General features: G+C 32.6%; 2 protein-coding genes across 2 annotated transcripts in view; both read right to left on the bottom strand.

Annotated features, from left to right (window-relative positions):
• LOTGIDRAFT_175124 (hypothetical protein) overlaps window positions 1-3,216 on the bottom strand; it is a gene marked incomplete at both ends in the record, with an annotated part of 20,090 nt that extends 16,874 nt beyond the window's left edge. The window contains one exon of the mRNA XM_009055463.1: window positions 3,151-3,216. Coding sequence (XP_009053711.1) covers window positions 3,151-3,216 — 66 coding nt within the window. The remainder of the gene's footprint in view (window positions 1-3,150) is intronic.
• A 5,649-nt stretch (window positions 3,217-8,865) lies between these two features.
• The window catches only part of LOTGIDRAFT_239428 (hypothetical protein), a 23,538-nt gene continuing 16,089 nt past the window's right edge, over window positions 8,866-16,314 (bottom strand). The window contains exons 14-21 of the mRNA XM_009055462.1: window positions 15,055-15,148; window positions 14,517-14,585; window positions 13,669-13,744; window positions 13,128-13,268; window positions 12,437-12,558; window positions 12,152-12,221; window positions 10,651-10,789; window positions 8,866-9,634 (exon numbers count right to left, since the gene is read on the bottom strand). Coding sequence (XP_009053710.1) covers window positions 9,574-9,634; window positions 10,651-10,789; window positions 12,152-12,221; window positions 12,437-12,558; window positions 13,128-13,268; window positions 13,669-13,744; window positions 14,517-14,585; window positions 15,055-15,148 — 772 coding nt within the window. The 3' untranslated portion in view covers window positions 8,866-9,573. The remainder of the gene's footprint in view (window positions 9,635-10,650; window positions 10,790-12,151; window positions 12,222-12,436; window positions 12,559-13,127; window positions 13,269-13,668; window positions 13,745-14,516; window positions 14,586-15,054; window positions 15,149-16,314) is intronic.

Below are 16,314 nucleotides of genomic sequence, written 5' to 3'. Positions count from 1 at the left end.
AAATAGTGCTCAATACATCAATTGTAGAGAGATATAGAAATACCACTGTTAAAATAGTACTCAATACATCAATTATAGAGTGATATAGAAATACCACTGTTAAAATAGTGCTCAATACATCAATTGTAGAGAGATATAGAAATACCAATGTTAAAATAGTGCTCAATACATCAATTGTAGAGAGATATAGAAATACCACTGTTAAAATAGTACTCAATACATCAATTATAGAGTGATATAGAAATACCACTGTTAAAATAGTGCTCAATAATCAATTGTAGAACGATGTAGAAATACCACTGTTAAAATAGTGCTCAATACACCAATTGTAGAACGATGTAGAAATACCACTGTTAAAGTAGTGCTCAATATATCAATTGTAGAACGATGTAGAAATACCACTGTTAAAATAGTGCTCAATAATCAATTGTAGAACGATGTAGAAATACCACTGTTAAAATAGTGCTCAATAATCAATTGTAGAACGATGTAGAAATACCACTGTTAAAATAGTGCTCAATACACCAATTGTAGAACGATGTAGAAATACCACTGTTAAAATAGTGCTCAATATATCAATTGTAAAGTGATATAGAAAAACCACTGTTAAAATAGTGCTCAATATATCAATTGTAGAGTGATATAGAAATACCACTGTTAAAACAGTGCTCAATATATCAATTGTAGAGTGATATAGACATATCAAAACAGAACAAAACGTGTTGTTTCACGCTACGAGAACCTGTTAGTTCTTTAATCACACAATAACGATCAAATGTTAAAACCAAATTGATATCATTAACAAAACCGGAAAAGCGAAACTTTGTCCATTTCTGCCTTTACCCCCCGGGTCAGTAAAATAAAAAAGTAAGAAATATACCCCCAGGTTTCGTAGTACAATGATAGTAATATAATATAATATATAAAGCCACCCCTAGTCCCTACCCCCGGGTTTCTTGATACAATGATAGTAATATAAATATAATATATAAAGCCACCCCTAATCTCTACCCCCGGGTTTCTTGATACAATGATAGTAATATTAATATAATATATAAAGCCACCCCTTGTCTCTACCCCCGGGTTTCTTGATACAATGATAGTAATATAAATATAATATATAAAGCCACCCCTAGTCCCCACCCCGGGTTTCTTGATACAATGATAGTAATATTAATATAATATATAAAGCCACCACTAGTTTCTACCCTCGGGTTTCTTGATACAATGATAGTAATATAATATAATATATAAATCCACCCCTAGTCTCTACCCCAGGGTTTCTTGATACAATGATAGTAATATAATATAATATATAAAGCCACTCCTAGTCTCTACCCTCGGGTTTCTTGATACAATGATAGTAATATAATATAATATATAAAGCCACCCCTAGTCCCTACCCTCGGGTTTCTTGATACAATGATAGTAATATAATATAATATATAAAGCCACCCCTAGTCCCTGCCCCCGGGTTTCTTGATACAATGATAGTAATATAATATAATATATAAAGCCACTCCTAGTCTCTACCCCCGGGTTTCTTGATATAATGATAGTAATATAATGTAATATATAAAGCCTCCCCTAGTCTCTACCCTCGGGTTTCTTGATACAATGATAGTAATATAATATAATTTATAAAGCCACCCCTAGTCCCTACCCTCGGGTTTCTTGATACAATGATAGTAATATAATATAATATATAAAGCCACCCCTAGTCCCTACCCTCGGGTTTCTTGATACAATGATAGTAATATAATATAATATATAAAGCCACTCCTAGTCTCTACCCCCGGGTTTCTTGATACAATAAAAGTAAGAAATATAACGTAACCTGGTCCCTACCCCTGGGTTTCTTGAAACAATAAAAGTAAGAAATATAACATAACCTGGTCCCTACCCCTGGGTTTCTTGAAACAATAAAAGTAAAAAATATAACATAACCTGGTCCCTACCCCCGGGTTTCTTGATAACACTTTCGTTAAGAAAATCCAGAGCATGACAAATTGGGAGTAATAATTGTAGAGATTTACCTGGAATATAGGGTTTCAATGTTTAGCTTCTATCTTAAAACTATAATTTAAAGGGGAACAGTCGGCATTTTCGGGAATTGATTTGGCTCTTTATTGTGCTTCAAAGGGGTATTCTGCTTTTTAGTAAAAAGCTTTCATAATCAAAAACGTCGTAAATTATACCTGAACATATTTCTAAAGTATGCTTTTAATATGTATATATCTTAAACTGAATTTGTTTTAAAAGGATTTATTAAAAACTGACAGTGCTAATAGTCAATTAAGCAGTCTGGCCTAGTTTTGGTGTTTGGCTTTATATTGGCTCGATATTGTTAGTTAAAACCTTTCAAATACTTTGGAGACATATTGCTCTACAATTGGGTGCTTATTTTACTGAAATCTGTGCATTAGTTTTCTCTCAGCTTCCACAAAGGATAACGATCTTAAAAACCTTACGTAATGTTTTGAAATATTTTTGTGTTTGAAAATTAACGGCTTGATTGTTTTAGTTAAAACTTTTAGATACGTTAAAGTGTACATTTCTCTAGATTTGGGTGTATAGTTTTGAGCAAAAAAATTTGAGCAAAAAATTTTTGACCTTTAAAAAAAGCGGCATGTTCCTTTCATAGTCTTAAAAAGTAGTGAAAACACACGAAAATCGCATAATCCCTTAAAATATACCTCAAACTAGAAATTTCACTGTCTATTTCTGTATATGTGTTTTCTATCTTGGCATAGTCTCACTAAAATTTGAGTTGAATTTTAAACTTTTTAACGTGAATAATTATGGATGCACATGGATTTGAAGGCTAAAATTTCGACGATGAGCTGTGAACAATATTACTGATTATGTAAGCTAAAACAATTCCTGTTTCTGAAACTAAGGTATGATTGGTTGAACAGATAGAGAAGGTGCTCCTTCAATCTAATGAATAGAATTAAGGCCAGATTTAAACTCATTTAATTAATGAAAATGTTTTGAAAAATATATCAGCTTACCTTTAATTTGAATGTACATGACGATCGTATGAAGAGAGAAAGAGAGAACAAGACTAATAGAGGTGGAATAACAATCTCCGTAGTATGGTCACGGCTGACAGTGTAATAAACACTAGAATTATCACTGTGATCTTACCGATTCCCCACATCGTGGGTCGATACCATCCCTACTGTCATAGGAAACTACGTATGGTTCTTTCATGGCAATAGCATGCGAAACTACGTAAGCTTCTAACAAGGAAATAGCACTCAAGAATGTAGTTCATAACCATTCAAATCTGTTCATCGACCTATATAATAAGTCTTTAAAAAATATTTTTTTTTACCATCCCCACTGCCATAGGGAACTACGTATTTTTCTGACAATAAATGACACACACGAATGTAGTTCATAACCATTTAGAATCTCTTCCTTCACTTAAGAATTTTTAAAAAGTATAATATTTCAACAAAGCCTTCAATTGATATTGAAAACCATTTCTAAACCCTGAATGTTTATTTGAAGAATATTATGATGGGTTTCTTGATACAATGATAGTAATATAATATAATATATACAGCCACCCCTAGTCTCTACCCCCGGGTTTCTTGATACAATGATAGTAATATAATATAATATATACAGCCACCCCTAGTCTCTACCCCCAGGTTTCTTGATACAATGATAGTAATATAATATAATATATACAGCCACCCCTAGTCTCTACCCCCGGGTTTCTTGATACAATGATAGTAATATAATATAATATATACAGCCACCCCTAGTCTCTACCCCCGGGTTTCTTGATACAATGATAGTAATATAATATAATATATACAGCCACCCCTAGTCTCTACCCCCGGGTTTCTTGATACAATGATAGTAAAATAAATATAATATATAAAGCCACCCCTATTCTCTACCCCCGGGTTTCTTGATACAATGATAGTAATTGATTATCAATATAATATATACAGCCACCCCTAGTCTCTACCCCCGGGTTACTTGATACAATGATAGTAATATAAATATAATATATAAAGGCACCCCTAGTCTCTACCCCCGGGTTTCTTGATATAATGATAGTAATATAAATATAATATATATAGCCACTCCTAGTCTCTACCCCCGGGTTACTTGATACAATGATAGTAATATGAATATAATATATAAAGCCACCCCTAGTCTCTACCCCCGGGTTTCTTGATACAACGATAATAATATAAATATAATATATAAAGCCACCCCTAGTCTCTACCCCCGGGTTACTTGATACAATGATAGCAATATAAATATAATATATAAAGCCACCCCTAGTCCCTACCCCCGGGTTTCTTGATACAATGATAGTAATATTAATATAATAAATAAAGCCACCCCTAGTCTCTACCCCCGGGTTTCTTGATACAATGATAGTAATATAATATAATATATAAAGCCACTCCTAGTCTCTACCCCCGGGTTTCTTGATACAATGATAGTAATATAAATATAATATATAAAGCCACCCCTAGTCCCTACCCCCGGGTTTCTTGATACAATGATAGTAATATAATATAATATATAAAGTTGATACAATGATAGTAATATTAATATAATATATAAAGCCACCCCTAGTCCCTGCCCTAGGGTTTCTTGATACAATGATAGTAATATAAATATAATATATAAAGGCACCCCTAGTCCCTACCCCCGGGTTTTTTTTTATACAATGAAAGTAATATAATTATAATATATAAAGCCACCCCTAGTCTCTATCCCCAAGTATAGTACAAACAACTTTTATAGCTGCCGGTAATCCTCTTACACAGAGATTTCAGGTAGCGACCCCAATCCAGAAACCTGTGTCAGATTGAAACCCATCTGAAATGTTCATGAAAAATCTCTTTTTCTCGGTAACGCCGAAATCTAGCGCGAGTAATGGTATTCAAAACAGTCTATGTAAGTCTAGATATCACAATAATACCAGGGCAATAGTTTCATGGAAAAATGTACAAAAAAACTAACTTATGTGGACCAGACTTGAGAATTAAGTGGATAAAAAAATATTGGCGAGCATCCAAGGTTTTATATTGACAGATGCATAGTAACATCTGTTCAGTGGGAGACTCGGAATTCTGTACAAATATCAGGATCAAATCTTGCATTTAACAGAATTTCCACGAGTCAAGAGTCTTGGTGAGTCAACCATCTATAGCCGTGAATAGCCTCTGGTGTTATGTTTTGCTGCTAACTGCAACGACACTGATTCTTATTGATGCAGGTAAATATTGATTTAGTTTACTCTATTAACTTGGTAATCCTTTATTCTGTAGTAGTAGTCAGAAACATTGCGGTTCATTTGCGACCTCGGATTGTTACTTAATTACGCATCTTGCCTTAACAGCCTCTATAATCAATATCTTGCGATTTTTTGAGGATCCAACTGCGTAAGTGTCAAAGTTCGTGGTTTCGAAACCTAGCAACTACATTTTTTCCTGTCCGATCTTTGACACAATAGATGCATCATTATAATGCAATTACGAATTTCCCAAAGTGGCAAAGTTACTTTGGAAATACTCAGATATCATATCAATTTATAAAAGTATTTTTGTTACCTTAAAATCGAATTTATATAAGAAAAATAATATACTATATGGAGCTTTCATGCGTAAACAGAACGGGTTGAGATAATACCCTCGGATTTTCAACCTGCTTTCCCATGTCGGTGATGTAGGTTGGAAGGGGCTGACTTGGAAAGAGTGTCTAGCTCCGATGAGACAATAAACCTAGTCCCATTTGCTACAGGTGGTCACGTTAAAGATCCCCGAACAGTTGCAAAACGAACAGGAGTAGGCTAACGCCGCTGTCTTGGTAAAATTTCCCTCGCAGACTTTGGCCCTCTTCATTAGCTCAATTACGTGCAGAAGAGTGGGCCGTTGAACTCTAGGCCTATCTAAACTTGCCAACCCTGATTAGCTGTAGCCATATTGAATTATACCTTACATTTAAGAAATTTCTATATTTATATTCAGATTGTGATTACAAGATAATAAAGGGCAAATTTCTAAACCTCTACATGTTGGTATGACAGTAGCTAAGTACGAAATTGAAGAGATTGTTTGCAGACTAGCTGCTGTAGCAGTTCTTTGCTAATATCTAAGAGAAGCTGTATTCTTCATAGTCCACCAGTCATCGCCGTTTATGCTAAAACAACTCTGAACCAATGCATGAGCCGATGTTTCGATAATAGAAACTGTAAAACGTTGTATCATAAAGCACTAAACTTCGATACATGCTATTTGTATTCAACTTTACTAAATGGTTTATATGGTTTTTCTGTGATTAACGAACCAGTATCTCAAGGTTCGACCATAGTCGAAAAACAATTCTGTAATTAAATGCAACATGTTTACCAAGATATTTCTCTATTATAACATGTGTATCATGATATAACTCTATTATAACTTGTTTATCATGATATAACTCTATTATAACATGTTTATCATGATATAACTCTATTATAACATGTTTATCATAATATAACTCTATTATAACATGTTTATCACGATATAACTCTATTATAACATGTTAATCATGATATAACATGTTTATCATGATATAACTCTACTATAAAATGTTTATCATGATATAACTCTATTATAACATGTTTATCATGATATAACTCTATTATAACATGTTTATTATGATATAACTCTACTATAACATGTTTATCATGATATAACTCTAATATAACATGATTATCATGATATAACTCTATTATAACATGTTTATCATAATATAACTCTATTATAACATGTTTATCACGATATAACTCTATTATAACATGTTAATCATGATATAACATGTTTATCATGATATAACTCTACTATAAAATGTTTATCATGATATAACTCTATTATAACATGTTTATCATGATATAACTCTATTATAACATGTTTATTATGATATAACTCTACTATAACATGTTTATTATGATATAACTCTACTATAACATGTTTATCATGATATAACTAATTAAAACTTTAAGCATAATCTGAATGTGATTGTTCTTGTATGTTGGTTTGTTGTGGATAGAATACTCAAGTATATACATTGGTAGCAGCTAATTGTAATTATATATAATATACTTGTATGTTTAAATGTTGGATAGGGACTTTACCTGATTAAGTCAATGAAATTGAAATTTGGGAACGTGGGACACACCGACGCCCGTTGAGGAATCCCCTGGCATAAAGTACAGTAATGAACAGTATTTTACCCTCAACCACCAGGAATCTATGCAAAACAGACACAGGTCGCACAGGCGTCCCAATTCACTTGCCTCTTGCGGCACCTAATGAGTTGGGGGTGGGGTTCTTACCGCCAGCCTACTAGGGGGAGGGGGGAGTAATGAGATAAGATGAAACATGGTCCCGCCTTCAATGATTTGAGGGTTTAAAGACGATAAAAGACTGGTAGTTAACGAGCCGGCATATTTTAGGCCCATCAATTTGATACAGGGGATTAATTCTTATTAAATATGTTTTGCGTTTATCTTTTATGGTCAAGATTTCTCCGACTGCTCCGACATGTCATTTTGAGTCTTGATATTCACGAATTGGAAAACACATTTTCATGACACTGGCTGCAATAAAAGGTTGGAATGTTCTTATGTTATTAAATGTGTCGGAGCAGTCGGAGAAACCAAGACACTGGCAAACATTGCTTTAGCTTCCGTTTTAACCAGCATAAATAAATCCAGGCTTACGTGATTATTGGAATGAAAGTTGATGCTAAATGAAATTTTTTTATGATATTAGACTTGTTTAACGACTGTTTATTAAACTGCTAAAGACCTTTGTCATCAAAATTGACAATCGATCTACTTCATACCAAACGTATTTTACAAATTAAGTTCGTGTCCTTAAATTCTAAAACAAACTCTAAATTCGAACTAAGATGTTTGGAAAATCTACCATGAGACTCTAATAATGAGATTATTTGTTTTAATTTTATTCCGTGATTGATAGAATTGTCTTGCGGATACGGATTATTATAACTAATCCATTGATGTTACATATTCTCAAAAAGAGAATAAAGTGTATATTCTGATTATGAAAATTATATTGATGTCTGATAAAAATAAGTTAAAACTTATACAATATTTTTCAAAAATAAGTTTGAGAAATTATTGTCATATACTGTATGTCATTGAAAAGAGAATCACAAGGCCATTACTAATCTGAAAAAATTAACACCTTACTTCAATTAGGGAATGTGTCATAGGAGTCCATACTTCATAGGGACTAGTAAAACTAACTTTATGTCAGCTCTGTACAGTTTTCTATGGTCCGAATTGAACTAGGGAATACCAAAATATCGTGTCATACTAGCTGACGGATTACTCCGTATATTGGCTTTTCCTGTAGTGGGAATGAGACTGGGGAATACCAGAATATCACGTCCAACAAACTCCTAGTAATATTAGCTTTACTCTTTGGTCAAATTGAGGCTAGTGCATACCAAACTATTGTGTCTAACTAGCTAGTAGATGGCAGTTTTCTGTAGTCAGAATGGAACTGGGAAATACGAGAATATTATGTCTAACAAATTAACAGATTGGAATATTGGCTTTACTCTATGGTCAAATTGGAACTTGCGCAAATGGGACTGGAATACCAGAATATTGTCTTTTTGATACAGGTGCATACCAAATTATTGTTCCCAAATAGTTAGTAGATCGCTTGGTACAGAATGGGACTGGAGAATACCAGAATTATCGTTCCCAAATAGCTAGAAGATCGCTTGGTACAGAATGGGACTGGGGAATACCAGAATCATCGTTCCCAGCTTGTTGAATATGCATGAGGATATAAAGACAGTAAATTTAACAATGGATTTTATCTTTATAATATTACTTAACAATATCATGATTATAATATAGCTCATTCGGAGACATTCGGCAGTTTCCGTCAACATTAAATGTTACAGGAACCCAGTTCAATAGTGTTTCCTCTTCTAATTTTAATCATTTCATCAAAGAACACAATATAACAAAAATTCAGCATACAGTGGGCCTCATTCGCCAAGTTTTAATCCAGGAAATTTCTCAAAAACAGATTTGGTGTCCTCTGTTAACTAATTTAATCAATATTAAAGTCTGTAACTGTTGATAACATTCAATACAGAATGACAGACAGAAAAAGTATCGCTTTGAGAATAGTGATAAAACTTTTTCCTTTCAGTATACGCACTGGCTATTAGCAGTTTATCACCATCCAGCGAGAAGTGTCCTTGGCTCTTAGTATGGATGAAATTGAAAACACATTAGGCGCAGTAGTGTTTTTTCTTGAAGCGTGAAGACAGTTTTACGGCCTACTTTTATAGAAAGAGTGCAATAAAGTGACTTTGTCAGGGTTAAGTAGGGCATTTCTTTTTAAGGCTAATTATTCGACCATGCAATGGACCTCAGTATAATTGTTATAATTGTGAGGAAACAATAACAGTCAGGTTTCATATTGGTGATAACAAGAGAGTAGAAGAAGTGAACTCAAGGCCGATATCAACTAGACACAGCAAATATCTTATACCATAATCTCAGCTGGTATCAGCATAAGAAGCTACAGCATACATCGACTGCATTTCATCAAAAACATTCCTGAAAAACATAAAAATATCTCACATTCTCTTTATAGGATAAAAAGAGGTTTTCTTAATGCATCCATATGCCAATACCCAAATCAGATGTCTGGTGATCTTGCAATTTAAACTAAGTCTTTTATCACCTTATATAATTTCAATATCTCTTGCAGAAATTACAGGGTTTAACATTTCACGAATACAGGAACCAGACATCTGATATCTGACACCTTGTTGGACTAATGAACTGAAATAGAGTTTTATATCCTACTGTTCTGTATCTTATTGGACTAATGAAATGAAAGAGTTTTACATCCTACTGTTCTGTATCTTATTGGACTAATGAAATGAATAGAGTTTTATATCCTACTGTTCTGTATCTTATTGAAGACTAATGAAATGAAATGGAGTTTTATATCCTACTGTTCTGTATATTATTGGACTAATGAAATGAAATGGAGTTTAATATCCTACTGTTCTGTATCTTATTGGACTAATATAATGAAATGGAGTTTTATATCCTACTGCTCTGTATCTTATTGGACTAATGAAATGAAATGGAGTTTTATATCCTACTGTTCTGTATCGTATTGGACTAATGAAATGAAATAGAGTTTTATATCCTACTATTCTGTATCTTATTGGACTAATGAAATGAAACAGAGTTTTCTATCCTACTGTTCTGTATTTTATTGGACTAATGAAATGAAATGGAGTTTTATATCCTACTGTTCTATATCTTATTGGACTAATGAAATGAAATGGAGTTTTATATCCTACTGTTCTGTATCTTATTGGACTAATGAAATGAAATAGAGTTTTATATCCTACTGTTCTGTATCTTATTGTACTAATGAAATGAATTAGAGTTTTATATCCTACTGTTCTGTATCTTATTGGACTAATGAAATGAAATTTTACATCTTACTGTTCTGTATCTTATTGGACTAATGAAATGAAAGAGTTTTATATCCTACTGTTCTGTAACTCATTGACTAATGAAATGAAATAATTTGAAAAGTAAAGAATACCTACATGTTCATATAAAAGAATATATAGCCAGTTTTCTCTCGTTTTTCACAAACTTCACTTTCAGTTAGAGTTGTAACTCTTGAGTCATCGAAACTCATCCATGATTTCTTCTTGATGTCAAACACGTCACTAATATAATGACCTAATAAAATAAACATAGATCCCCGTAATGTGAGTCAAATTAATCAGTCTGAACAGTTCAACCCTTCAATGTGAGTCAAATTAATCAGTCTGAAGAGTTCAACCCCTCAATGTGAGTCAAATTAATCAGTCTGAAGAGTTCAACCCCGCAATGTGAGTCAAATTAATCAGTCTGAAGAGTTCAACCCCTCAATGTGAGTCAAATTAATCAGTCTGAAGAGTTCAACCCCTCAATGTGAGTCAAATTAATCAGTCTGAAGAGTTCAACCCCTCAATGTGAGTCAAATTAATCAGTCTGAAGAGTTCAACCCCTCAATGTGAGTCAAATTAATCAGTCTGAAGAGTTCAACCCCTCAATGTGAGTCAAATTAATCAGTCTGAACAGTTCAACCACGCAATGTCAGTCAAATTAATCAGTCTGAAGAGTTCAACCCCTCAATGTCAGTCAAATTAATCAGTCTGAAGAGTTCAACCCCTCAATGTCAGTCAAATTAATCAGTCTGAACAGTTCAACCCCTCAATGTGAGTCAAATTAATCAGTCTGAACAGTTCAACCCCTCAATGTGAGTCAAATTAATCAGTCTGAACAGTTCAACCATGAACGAAACAACTAGTCACTGATAACTAGCGATCACTCATCGCATAGCCAATCTTTATCTCATATAATAAAATATACAGTAGAAAATTCATGGTGTATACTAAATAGAATGATAGCCAGTCAGACTGTTGATTGTTCATTATTTAACAATATTTATGAAGAGGCTGTAACATTACTCTCTATGTGGAACAATAAACAGTATGAAATATGATACATACTAAATAGAATGACAGCTTATCAGGATTATATCTTTACAGAAAATCCCCAAATTAGAGCATGAACTAATTAATTTATACGCATTGAATGCAGATTTTTTTTCCAAATCTTCAGATTTTTCCTGACCTGTACACATCCTGAACGTGGGTCCATGTCCAACATCTGAGTCATCATATTATAATCTGAACGACTAGACGCTTTTTCATCTCAGCCCCGCTTACCTGCATCACTGACAGGGGGAAACCGGGTTGAAAAATCCAAAGGCATTATCTTGACCTATGACGGGATTGAACTCTGGACCTTCTGGTTAGCAAGCAAGCGTCTAACTCACTGACAGGGGAAACTGGGTTGAAACATCTGAAGGTATTATCTCAACCTATGTCAGGATTGAACTCTTGATGTTCATTTTAGCGAGCAAGCGTCTAAATCAGTGAGCCACCTTGGCTCCCGACCACTTTTCAGAGATGAAGATAGAGTTTGTAAGTAGTTTGTGTGTGTAGTACACAGGGCCAAGAAGAATACAGTATAGTAATAATAAGATTCACTAACCTGTTTCAGACGATGACCCAATATGATTAACTATACTAACTAATCGAAAATTACTACAACTCCAATTATTCTGTTTAAAAAAGGACAAAATCTTTTAAGATGGTTAACCAAGATTTTTTAATGTTTTTATTTTTTGTGAGTTATTTCATTCAAGATATATCTTTCTACTTTCTCTTATCATTGTGCAAACATCTTCGACCTTCCGAACTGTATCATTATAACATCATGGTTATAACTGGGATAAAACCAGATAGGCTGATAGGTTTTCAAGGTTAGATATTTTACCTCTGTATAAAATTTCTCACTACAGTAGTCTGAAGGTTGATGAGCACCATTTTCTGCCGACAACAAAAAATTATCTTTTTCACCAAACAAATTTTCTTTGTCTTCTTGACATCGTAAATCAACTGAAAAAATAATTTAGAATATATCATCAAACATAATTTCTTCTGTCATTAGTAGGAAATTTTGATGATATTTTTAATGAATTTTCTCAGTTTGGTTTAAAAACTTGTTAATTTATTGTGAAATAGAACAGGAAACACCACTCTATATTACAATAAAATTTCACAAAAATCCAACCTTATGTTATTTTAATTAACAACACTTAATAGAGGAATCCTGCAAATATTCATTATATAGCTAAACTACTTCTAAAATATACTATCTATATCTATGTATCTTCTTAATTAAACTGAATTTGATTTAAAAGAGTTAATTAAAAATGGAAGGTAATTTGTTATTATAGGGGGGTAAGAATTAATCGTGCCATTACATCACAATTATTTTTATCCAATGCAATGCATCAATAAGAAGGAAAGAATGGCGGTTCATCGATTCATCGGTGAATCGTTGCAGCCCTACTACAGTTCATATTATGAATCCTGAACATGCAATTTTAACCAATGGTTTGACTCCAAAGTCTCGTAAATCCTTTATATTTCAAGCCTTTTAGTATATAATAATACGAACTTACCGTCCTGACTAGAGTTAGATTGAAATGATTCATCCTGATACATTAAGTCACGTTCGGCTTGTAATAAACTCTGCTGTATTGCCAGATCAATTCTTTCATCTTCCGTTAGTTTAGCCAATTCTTTATCACCTTCCTCTAAATCTGTAGAAATTTCGTTCATTATTAGTTATTAGGAATGCAAGAATAATCCAATCAATTTGTTTGATTTTTAAAAAAGAAACAGAACTGAAATAAATGGAGTTTTACAACTACTCTTCTACTACTTATTGGGTTAATTAAGATAGTCAACGCCATGCAGTGTGCAATGAGGGAAATTTTGCCACAACAGCGGCATTAGCCTACTCTTTTTTCGATTTCCAACTTTAGAGGGATCTTTAACATGCACAGCCTGTAGCACACAGAGCCTCGGTTTATTGTCCCATTCGAACGACTAGAGGTTTTTTTCATGTCAGCCCCTCTTACCTACATCATTAACAGGGGTTTAAAAATATGAATGTATTATTTTGAGGTATACTGGAAATTTAGAGTAAAATAAAGTTACCTATTGAATTGTGTTTCTGTCGTTCATCTTGAAGGCTCATTTCTAAAACTTTCTCTAGTTCATCTTCTTCTTCTTTCTAAAACAAACAATTTTAATAAAAATAGAAATAAAGAGGAAAATAAACCAGTCAGATAGGGTACAGTCAAGAGCAGAGATGTCTCTCTCAATTATTATTCGACTATTGATCGATAGTCTGATGTCGATTATTGATCTCAATTTGGTCATCGTTACCCCGAGTCACAAATATCTTAGGTTGACTATAACTCATTTCAATAAATAATGAAATGAATACCTGCACTATAACTCAATAAATAATGAAATGAATACCTCGACTATAACTCAATAAATAATGAAATGAATACCTTGACTATAACTCAATAAATAATGAAATAAATACCTCGACTATAACTCAATAAATAATGAAATGAATACCTTGACTAAAACTCAATAATGAAATGAATACCTTGACTATAACTCAATAAATAATGAAATGAATACCTTGACTATAACTCAATAAATAATGAAATGAATACCTCGACTATAACTCAATAAATAATGAAATGAATACCTTGACTATAACTCAATAAATAATAAAATGAATACCTCGACTATCACTCAATAAATAATAAAATGAATACCTTGACTATAACTCAATAAATAATGAAATGAATACCTGCACTATAACTCAATAAATAATGAAATGAATACCTCGACTATAACTCAATAAATAATGAAATGAATACCTGCACTATAACTCAATAAATAATGAAATGAATACCTGCACTATAACTCAATAAATAATGAAATGAATACCTGCACTATAACTCAATAAATAATGAAATGAATACCTTAGAATGTTTTTGTTGTTGTAAACTCAGTTCAATAGCTTTGGCTATATCGTCACCTTCTTTACTGTCCTATAAATAAACAGAAAACTTCTAAACAATAATAATAATAATAATAATTTAATGAAGGAAATGACAGTAAAATTTTAATAGCCCCACTTGCTTTACCTACATAAGAGAACTGGGATGAAAATTGTGATGGTAAAGCATCTGAACTATCTTCTTGATTTCTCTAGAAAGCAATCATTGAAATGAAGTTCTCTTTCTGTTAATGAAGAGAGGCAGTGTACAATGAGGGAAATTTTGCAGGAGCAAAGGCTTTCTCCTATTCGATCTCAACTGTCAAGGATCTTTAACGTGCACAGTCTGTAGTACACAGGGCCTCGGTTCTGCCCATTCCAAAGACATGACAATCTTTCCATGTCAGCCAATGACCTTCATCAGTGAGAGGGAAACCAGTTCAGAAAATCTGAAGATATTATCTTGACCTATGCAAGGATTGAACCCTGGAACTGTGAAAAATGGTGACATCTCAACCCACCTTTAAAACTTCATCCCAATCATCTGGTAGAGGTGAAATATCCTCGTCAAGTTTCTCAGACAAACTTTCTGAACTCGTATTTCGCTTCTTGAATCTGAAAGTTTTAAAAGATCGAATGATAATTCTTTATTAATATGTATCAGAATAAGGTATGTTTTATTAAGTTTCCTTAAAGGGACAGATGCGCCATTTTGGGGGGTTGATTTGAGTCTTGAATATATGTAAATAGTCTTCTGAAGTGCTTGAATGTACGAAAATCACATAATTCCTTTCAAATATCTCGAACTAGGAATTTTACTCATTATTCCTATATACATCTTTTCTGTATATTACAGTGTATCTTAAATTGACGAGTCATCATTTTATAATGAAGATATTTATATTGTGCAGCAATTAAATCCTCATGGAATTTCTCAAGGCGCATTCCAGTGATCTCCATTGGTGAGTTATTGATAGTAACTAAACAACCAAGTTTTCACTTTACATTTAAATGCAGACACAGATTCACATTGTCGAATTGATTTCGGTAATTTATTCCAAATTACTGATGCACTGTATTGAAAATTTTAACATTCAAATGCAGATAATTCTGGACACACATGGATTTGAAAGCTCAAATTTCCACAGTCAGTTGTGAACACTATTACTGACTGGCTCAGCTAAAATTAGGTCTAATACGCCAAGGTGACATGGTCCTGTCTAACATTCAACCCATGGGGACTAACATAGACTCTTTATTTTACATGGGTCAGAATTAGGTCCAATTAGGTGAAGGATAAGAAATATAAATCTAACCTATAATTTGAAGGATAAGAAATATAAATCTAACCTATAATTTGAAAGATAAGATATATAAATCTAACCTATAATTTGAAAGATAAGATATATAAATCTAACCTATAATTTGAAAGATAAGAAATATAAATCTAACCTATAATTTGAAAGATAAGAAATATAAATCTAACCTATAATTTGTAGGATAAGAAATATAAATCTAACCTATAATTTGAAGGATAAAAAATATAAATCTAACCTATAATTTGAAGGATAAGAAATATAAATCTAACCTATAATTTGAAGGATAAGAAATATAAATCTAACCTATAATTTGAAGGATAAGAAATATAAATCTAACCTATAATTTGAAGGATAAGAAATATAAATCTAACCTATAATTTGAAGGATAGATATATAAATTTAACCTATAATTTGAAGGATAAGAAATATAAATCTAACCTATAATTTGAAGGATAAGAAAAG

The sequence above is a fragment of the Lottia gigantea genome, assembly GCF_000327385.1.
Source record: "Lottia gigantea unplaced genomic scaffold LOTGIsca_242, whole genome shotgun sequence".
NCBI classification, from domain to species: domain Eukaryota; kingdom Metazoa; phylum Mollusca; class Gastropoda; family Lottiidae; genus Lottia; species Lottia gigantea.
This window is presented reverse-complemented; position numbering and strand designations above follow the sequence as displayed.